Here is a 9,464-nt window from a genome sequence, read left to right as displayed (position 1 = left end):
AAATGTACAGCATGAGCGTACTGTCCAGTTTATTTGTTAACATCTTTGTTTTCACTGGATGCAAAACGCACCAATTAAAATCCAACCAATAATGTGTTTCTGTTACTCCCCCCTCCCCTCCCCACCTTTCACTCGCACACGGCGCTCCAGAACATGCGCAGTGGTTTTCTCTGAGCGGCGGAAGATGTCTGTCTAATCGTCAGTAATATAATAGCGCTGCATAAATCATAACAAATCCGATGGCCACAGCTAACTCAGCAGCGCTTCGCTTTCACAGACGGTCGGGACAACGTCTAACTTTTTTCGTCACTTAGAAAAGTAGCTCAAAGAAGGTAAGCTCCGTTAACGTGATGTTAGCAAAGCTAGCTGTACAGAGACACATAAGCATTGTGATGAAAAAAAGTCACTCACTGCTTGAATTATTGTGCGGAGATGTTGACTGACTTGTCGCATATATGGGACAACGCTGTGTCCAAAACTCTGCAATGTGACATTCAGGAACAGTACGATACATCTGCTCGTCTCTTTACTTATTAGATAGAACTGGAGTGTCGATGAGAGCCGTTGTTCTATCAGATAGCCATAAGCTGTCAGGATAGCATACATGCAGTGAGTAGCATGCCTGCGCATCCGCATTAAGAAGTCCGACCGTCAGTGGAGTTGTCAGATCAGCAGAGGCAACAAGTTATGACGAAAATAAGTCATTAAATTGTTTATAATATGATAACTATATAGATATACATGCATTGTCGTGGTTTCAAAGTGTATTTAAAGCAGGTCTGGCTGCAGCTGCAGTCAACTACAACACAGGCTGGTGTAAAACTCATTAACCTACTTATTTAACAGCTAAGTTAGGATGCCATACAGCTGTTAATAACAAAGTGTATGATGATCTACGACATGATTCTATGTTGCTGATTAAATAAAATCATATGGTAACGACAGCGTATACGTGTCTGAGCTAAGGTATGACTATCTGACAAGGTATGCCGATCTAACAGAACACCGTTCTATCAGATTACCGTACGCTGTCAGAATAGCATACATGCAGTGAGTACCATGCCTGATGCGCATTAAGAAGTCCGACAGTCAGAGGAGTTGTCAGTTCACCATACGCAGCAAGTTCTGACGAAAATAAGTCATTAAATTGTTTTCAATGATAACTGTATAGATATACATGAGTTGTCGTGGTTTCAAAGTGTATTTAAAGCAGGTCTGGCTGCAGCTGCAGTCAACTACAACAAATGCCCGTGTAAAACTCATTAACCTACTTAACCGCCAAGTCAGGATGCCATACAAGTGTTAATAAAGTGTATGATGATCTATGTCAAGATTCTATGTTGCTAATTAAATAAAATGATATGGTAATGATGTGTCTGACAGATATAGCCGTGAGTTCGTTCTAAGCGTATGACAATCTGACAGCGTATGGTGACCTGACAGAACACTCTTCTTTGTTCTTTTAATGTTCTGCATACACTGCAGTACCTATCATTATTTTATTTAATTATGTACATTGATATTTTTTTTAATTAACAAATAAATAATACACAAGAATGAAAGAGCATGCAGAGAATGCACATTGCTCTTTGATTGTTTTCGTTCAAAGTGGCAGCTGTAATGTCTGCCATGGTGTCAGACTACCTGTCTTCATGTAGTAGGAGAGAGGGTGAGAACAGTCACGATGTGCGCCTTGTGCATGGTTACTTCTTGCTTGTTGCTCTTTGGTCAGTGTTCATAGTTGAGCGTTATTTGCCGTCAGGGCATTGCCTCAATTGCTATGTTAAATGGTACAGAGAGTGGTGGTTTCTGACATGAGCAATATAGGCAAATGCCCAGGGCATTATCTTTTTAGGGATGGCACGAGACCATCGCGGATTGTAGCACAGACATTTTACCAATTAATATTGGTAAAATTTATCAAGTATTTAATATCTGGGTCTTTTTATGTGAATACGGATCTTTCAGATCAGTTTGAGAAGCAATTTTGATCATATTTCACATTTTATCGTGTCATATAGCACGGGGCGCTGGTCTTGGTCTTGACTCGGTCTCGACTTTCCTCAGTCTTGGTCTTTTCTTGGTCTCGGGTTAGGTGGTCTTGACCACAACACTGATTAACCCTTTAGGAACAGACCTCACCTCCACCTGGGACGGTCCAACCAGATGGCTGACACTCTAAAACTGAAACCCTCTGCATCACTGGTTAACCTCCTCCTGAACATGCATCAGGCGACAGTGGAGAGGAAAACTCCACTTGAACAAGGATAAACCTCCAGCAGAACCAGAACCAGGCTCAGTGGGAGAATGCATCAGCATCTAGAGTCTGGTTCAGGTGTGTAACAGCGCCCCCTGGAGTCTGGATTCTTTCCCAGAAGATTATTTCCCACTTGAATCAACCAGAAGTTCTGAAGTTCTGTGGTCTGAACCCGAAGAAGGTAGAACCAGGTGTGATGTTTTAGAACCTGACAGATTTGAATCAAACATGAAGGAGTTGGACTGACCACCTGTGAAACAACATGGATAAGTTCTCTTTATTACCAACGAACAGTTGGAGCATGCTCAGTAAAGTCTTCCTGTTTCAAACACATCAAGGGAGAAACAGACAGAAAATCAAAGAAACATGAAAGGAACCAAAAGGTGCAACAAGACGAAGGGGAGGTTCTGGAGGGACCATGAAGAGTTGGTCTGTTGGATGTCCGACACCGTGGAAACCGGCCAACCTCAGTGGTCTGCACACAGGATACCACATGTTGCTATGGTTACATGTTTTACCACCTACGTTGATGAATCAGACAGCACTTCCTGTCCAGTTGTGTCTTGCACCAGGTTTACCGTAGAGTTTTCAGCTGGACCAGAGTTCAAAGGTTCAGACACCAGAAGGGACCGACTGTGGTCCGTTTGAAGGTACCAGGCAGTTCAGGGGTGAACGGGCCGTCACAGTCCTGGACGAAGCAATTTGGATAATAAAACAAACACCAGCTGGACAAGGAAGCTTCAGAGTAATGTTAAGCTGGTTTCTTTCTGTCAACCGGTCGGGGCCCATTCGACGACCTCGGGTTCAACTTGGTACCAGACTAGAAGAAAGTTTGTTTCCTGGGTTTGACTGGACCACTTAATGTTCTAGCACCGGTCCTGTTCCTTGCTTTGTGCAGAGGGGCACTGCTGTCGTCTCTTCCTGTTGTGTGTCAGCCAGCAGGTCACAGGTCAGCAGGTGTCCTTCAGTCTGACTAATCGGGCGCTCTCCTCCCACAGCCTCCAGGCTGCCTCATCGTCCTGTCCCTCTGGCGCCGCCTCCTTCTCTGCGCAGTCACTGTGGACACAGAAGGTTCTGAATGTCACTCGGTCCACCAGGGTAAAACTTCCACAAAACAGTCAAAAGTCCATCTGACCAGGTAAAACCAAACGCCATGGTGCAGAATCTAAACCCCGTCTTCTACCTGAAGTATCGGCCTGAAAGTTCCTCCAGGCCCGGCGTCACTGCACAGAACACGGTGGTCTGGCTGCCCTCCCAGGGAGTCTTCATTAGCAGCAGGGCAGGAAGCCTCAGCAGTGCCCCCAGCAGGGGAAACCAGCCCTCTATATGGCGCCCCAGCTCAGTCCGGATCACCCCAGGATGAAGACAGAAGGCTGACACGCCAGAACCTGTAGAACAAGTGAGGATACAGTTAGGAACCAATCACAGCAAGTGCTGATGACATCATCACATCATCTTCAGTGTTAATGAAGGCAATGGAGTGGGTGGGGGGAAAGGGAATCAGTTGGGGTGGAAGGTGTGAGTTGTCTGGAGATGTGCTCAGCAGCAGAAACCGTGCAGATAGTTGGTCTTCTTAGGGTCTAGTTAAAGGACTGGACTTCCTCTGCAATTCTTCTTCTCTTACCTTAGATCCAGAGGTGAGACCAACTCACCTCTGGATCAAAGGTTGTTCTAGTGTTTGTGAACTTGTGTGAACCTCTGAGACGTCGAGCCAGTTCTCGGGTGAAGAGGACGTTGGCCAGCTTGCTCTGCCGGTAGCTCTCCAGCGTGCTGTACGGCCGCCGGCTGAAGAACAAATCATCAAAGTTGATCTGACCTGGGAACCAGAACAGACTTCAACCATCTGCAGGGATCAGACATGTTAAGATGGTGAGGTCAGAGGTCACACCTCCCCGGTGGGCAATAGATGACACGTTGATCACACGGCTGGGGGTGGAGCTCTTCAGCAATGGCAGCAGCAGATTGGTCAACAGGAAGTGACCCAGGTGATTGACAGCTATCTGAGTCTCAAAGCCATCTTCTGTGATCCATTTAGGGCACATCATCACACCTGCAGGATGTAGATAGGTGAGCACAGACACAGACCAGGACACAGACAGGACAGATGAGCTCGCCTGCATTGTTGACCAGGATGTCCAGTCTGTCTTCACTGTCCAGGAAATCCTTGGCGAACTGTGAGACAGAGTAGACGGAGGCCAGGTCCAGGTGTCTGATCACCACGTTCCCGTTTCCGGTAGACTGCCGGATCTCGTCCGCTGCCCGCTCGGCCCGGCTCAGATCCCTGCAGGCCATCACCACCCGGGCTCCTGGAGAGCCCACACAACCTGCTGTTCAGGAGCTGATTATGGGTTTACCTGACAGTTATTAATGCCCAGGAGATAAGCCCAGCGGAGCGGATTAGCTCTGCTATCCTGGATGATGGAGCCTCTCTTTGCCCTGTGGAGGAAGCTCATCCCAGCTTCAGGATCTTTGCCTCATTCCTGCTGGTGATGGACTGGTGACCAGAGTCCAACAAAAACTGGTCAGAACTTTAAACCCTTTTGAAAGGGAAACTCCACGTCTGACAAATTAGTAAAACTTCCACCAAAGTGGGCGGAGTCAAGAGACAGAGGGGTGTGGCTAAATGTGGGGATGAGCGGGGCTGTGGTCAAGATAGTACTGTTGAAAACTTACAAACTTTTCAGACCCTCTGACTTTTTACCAAAAAACCAACTAGGGACAAATTTAATGACATGGTTCTTTGTTGAGGTTCCTCCTGACTCTCCACAGGGTGGCGCTCTGTGTCTTCGGCCTTGTCCACACGTAGCCAGGTCTTTCTATAGACAAATATCTCCACCACATCATTTAGAAAAATCTCATCACACACAAAGGATTAGTTTCAGGAAAACTTTGATCAACATGAACCAATCTGCCACTCAGTGTTGTTTTAAACGTGCCAAACCCATAGGAGGCAGTGCAGTGTCAAGCTAAATCCTGTCAGCCAATCAGAATGCTCCAAAAGAACCAGCACTTCCTGTTAGGAATCAAACATGGAACCAGGAGGTCCATCCATGTGTTGAACTGCTTTCAAACAGAGTTCTGCATGATAAAGTTAATACAACATGAGTCGATTAGGAATCGTGTCAAAGCGAGTTTGTGAAAATATTGGCGCATCATTTGTTCCGGATGGTAATGCGTGGAACCCTAAATCTCCATTGTCCTATAAACAAATACAGTTTTCTCAAATATCCTGAGTTTTTTAGGTTATTAAACGTTTTCCCAGATATCAGATGTGAGTGAACTAGAAAGCTGGACCATCTCAAAACAGGAAGACTTGCCTGCAGTACCACAGTTCAACACTGAGAGGGCAGCACTGAGACAGCTTTAGATAAAATACTGCAGAACTAAACAAACTGACTTGAAAAGACAGAACCATGTAGTCACCAGTATAATATGGTTTGGTTACATTTTGATATTCACATAAACAGCGTTTTGGTAGCAGTCAGGTTGAACCGGAGCACACCTGTCCACCAGGTGAGCAGCGGCCGTCTCACCTCTCCCTGCCAGGTCTCTGCAGGTCTCCTTTCCGATGCCCGTGTTCGCCCCGGTCACCAGAACCGTTTTCCCATCCAGCCGGACCGAACAGCGGCACACTCCACCTGCGATCCACTTCCTGAGCACCACCACACCTGGAGACGGACAGACAGCCGCAGGTGAGACCGTGAAGAACAGCTGGAACAGCTGGATCTGGGAACATTTCTGTGCTTCAGATCTCGTAGAAATGTGCAGATACCTCTTCAAGCCACCAGGGGGCAGAGGTTGATGTTTCTGTGGTAAACAGGTAAACTTCGGCTCAAATCAGCTTCACATGCGGAATGGAAGCAGAGCTGAGGCCTGAAGCAACAGCACTGCTCCCCCTACTGGAACTTAGGCAGAACTACAGCACCTTATACGCTAATAGCATTAGCTCTGTGTCTAAAGATGACCTCTGACCCTTCTGCTTTTGCTGGAAAATCTTTATACTAACATTGATAGCAAAATAATTAACTGATCTGAGTCTTTATCATCCTGTTTGGGCCAGCAAAGAATTTAAACTAAATGAAACATCATCAGAACCAGAACCTGGAGGTTCTTCTTTGCTGAGTTGCTGCAGCAGAAAATCAAACTCAGCAGCTGCTGCTCACGACCCGCCGACAACAACCAGGACCGGACCGGACCGATATGAGACCAGACCGATATGAGACCCGACTGATATGAGACCCGACTGATATGAGACCAGACCCATATGAGACCCGACTGATATGAGACCAGACCCATATGAGACCCGACTGATATGAGACCAGACCCATATGAGACCAGACCGGTATGATACCAGACCGATATGAGACCAGACCGGTATGATACCAGACCGATATGAGACCAGACCGATATGAGAACCGACCGATATGAGACCAGACCCATATGAGACCCGACTGATAGGAGACCAGACCCATATGAGACCAGACCAATATGAGACCAGACCGATAGGAGACCAGACCGATATGAGACCAGACCGATATGAGACCCGACCGATATGAGACCAGACCGATAGGAGACCAGACCCATATGAGACCAGACTGATATGAGACCCGACTGATATGAGACCAGACCCATATGAGACCAGACCGGTATGAGACCAGACCGGTATGAGACCAGACCGGTATGAGACCCGACCGATATGAGACCAGACCCATATGAGACCAGACCGGTATGAGACCAGACCCATATGAGACCCACCGGTTAGAGGGGCTGGTGGAAAAACGCTTTAAGGGAGAAATCAGTTCAACATGCCTGCAGGTAGTGGCAGCATCATGCTGACTGGAGAACCAGTCTGATATTATGGGATGGTCTGTATGCAAATCCATGCCACACTTTTCAGATTCTACTGTAAACGGTGGCTATGTGTTTATTATAATGATTACAGTAAGTTGTGAAAACATGATTCATCAAAACTTCAGGGAGGAAAACCTGGGAAGCTTTTTATCTAAACAAGATCAAAAATAATTCTTATTAATAATTAATGTATCGTTTATAAACTGGAGTTCCGGTTCTTTCTAGTCTCTCAGTTCCGGTCCAGTAAAATGTTCTTACAGATCAGAGTGACTCCCACTGCGGCTCCACACGTCAGCAGGACACCAACGCCTCCAGGCCCCGGGTCCGACCCGCCGCCGCTGGGCCACGGCAGAACCAGGAACTCCTCTGGCGCTGCGGCTTCCATCCCTGCAGGTCGGCGCAGACTGAGTGGAACTTAGCAGAACCGACCCAGAGGAGAACGGATTAACAGATTAGAGCAGATTATGGATCAGAGCTGCTCTGGGATCACTTACCAGCTGAAAAACCGGAAGGATTAGAATGGCAGGAAACTACACAAACAGAAGCAGACCAGAACCAGACCTGTACCGCAACAAACTAGAACCGGGTCTTCTGGGCATTACAGAGCTGTCTCCTGGGACAGACATGCTGGACAGCAGGTGTTCCCTCTCCCGTCCTCTAGAGGGCAACACAGGAACCTGAAGCTCACAATGAACACAAATCATCATGTAGCTAACATTAGCCAGTCATCATGTAGCTAACATTAGCCAGTCCTCATGTAGCTAACATTAGCCAGTCATCATGTAGCTAACATTAGCCAGTCATCATGTAGCTAACATTAGCCAGTCCTCATGTAGCTAACATTAGCCAGTCCTCATGTAGCTAACATTAGATAGTCATCATGTAGCTAACATTAGCCAGTCCTCATGTAGCTAACATTAGCCAGTTCTAATGTAGCTAACATTAGCCAGTTCTCATGTAGCTAACATTAACCAGTCCTCATGTAGATAACATTAGCCAGTCATCATGTAGCTAACGTTAGCCAGTCCTCATGTAGCTAACGTTAGCCAGTCCTCATGTAGCTAACGTTAGCCAGTCCTCATGTAGCTAACATTAGCCAGTCCTCATGTAGCTAACATTAGCCAGTTCTCATGTAGCTAACATTAGATAGTCATCATGTAGCTAGCATTAGCCAGTCCTCATGTAGCTAACATTAGCCAGTTCTCATGTAGCTAACATTAGATAGTCATCATGTAGCTAGCATTAACCAGTCCTCATGTAGATAACATTAGCCAGTCATCATGTAGCTAACATTAGCCAGTCATCATGTAGCTAACGTTAGCCAGTCCTCATGTAGCTAACATTAGCCAGTCCTCATGTAGCTAACATTAGATAGTCATCATGTAGCTAGCATTAGCCAGTCCTCGTGTAGATAACATTAGCCAGTCATCATGTAGCTAACGTTAGCCAGTCCTCATGTAGCTAACATTAGCCAGTCCTCATGTAGCTAACATTAGATAGTCATCATGTAGCTAGCATTAACCAGTCCTCGTGTAGATAACATTAGCCAGTCCTCGTGTAGATAACATTAGCCAGTCATCATGTAGCTAACGTTAGCCAGTCCTCATGTAGCTAACATTAGCCAGTCCTCATGTAGCTACCGTTAGCTGCCTCCAGCAGCATTAATCAGCTCTCTCTGTTAGCTTGTGGTAAAACCTGTGTTAAGGTTTATGCCTTTAGCTGGTTTGCTGCCATGATTCTAACACACATATTATATTTCCATAAAAAAACTCGGCTGATTTCTCCTGACATGTAAAACTCAAAGGAGGGAGAGACTCAGAATCACTCAAAATATAAATTTTATTTTTCAACAATAAATCAAAAATAATCAAATGGTCAGTGTTTTTTTTATGTTGTTTTTGCATTTTGTAAATTAATAATTTAACTTTTTCATCCTGTCTGATTATTTACCTCCTTTCGGGTTTCTGTCTTTTAGATAATAACACAGATAATAACATCAGACAAATAAACCCAGAGCTGTTTAACCAGAACCATTTCACCAGAACCAGAACTCATCTGACAACAGGAAGCAGACAGCACAAGCCTGGACCTGATGAGACACAAAGTCTGGAAAGGGTCTCAGACCCGGTTCTGGTTCTGGTCAGAGAACCGGGGAGAACCTTCCAAGAGAAGGTTCTGTGGTCCGATGAGTCCAGTCCGCTTTCATCTGCAGTGAAACCAAACGGTCATACATGGTGGTGGCAGTGTCATGCTGCGGGCTGGACGACCTTCACCTTGTGACCTTGAGGTCACTTTTTATGAGCAGATCCACACTGATTGTGGTGGATCTGCATCAGAGCGAGTCAAAGTTCATCCA

The 9,464-nt window shown here is 46.1% G+C and overlaps 1 protein-coding gene across 1 annotated transcript; it reads right to left on the bottom strand.

Annotated features, from left to right (window-relative positions):
- Nucleotides 1–3,043: 3,043 nt before the first annotated feature.
- crdhl (cone RDH-like) lies at nucleotides 3,044–9,212 on the bottom strand. The gene is given in 6 exon segments (XM_088013959.1): nucleotides 3,044–3,313; nucleotides 3,441–3,645; nucleotides 3,954–4,307; nucleotides 4,372–4,563; nucleotides 5,791–5,925; nucleotides 7,367–9,212. Coding segments are annotated over 6 exon segments (1,119 nt in total). The 5' UTR covers nucleotides 7,494–9,212; the 3' UTR covers nucleotides 3,044–3,207.
- Between the last annotated feature and the right edge of the window lie 252 nt (nucleotides 9,213–9,464).

The sequence above is a fragment of the Poecilia mexicana genome, unplaced genomic scaffold (genome assembly GCF_051168715.1).
Source record: "Poecilia mexicana isolate PSO_F unplaced genomic scaffold, ASM5116871v1 scaffold_16, whole genome shotgun sequence".
Lineage (NCBI taxonomy): Eukaryota > Metazoa > Chordata > Actinopteri > Cyprinodontiformes > Poeciliidae > Poecilia > Poecilia mexicana.
This window is presented reverse-complemented; position numbering and strand designations above follow the sequence as displayed.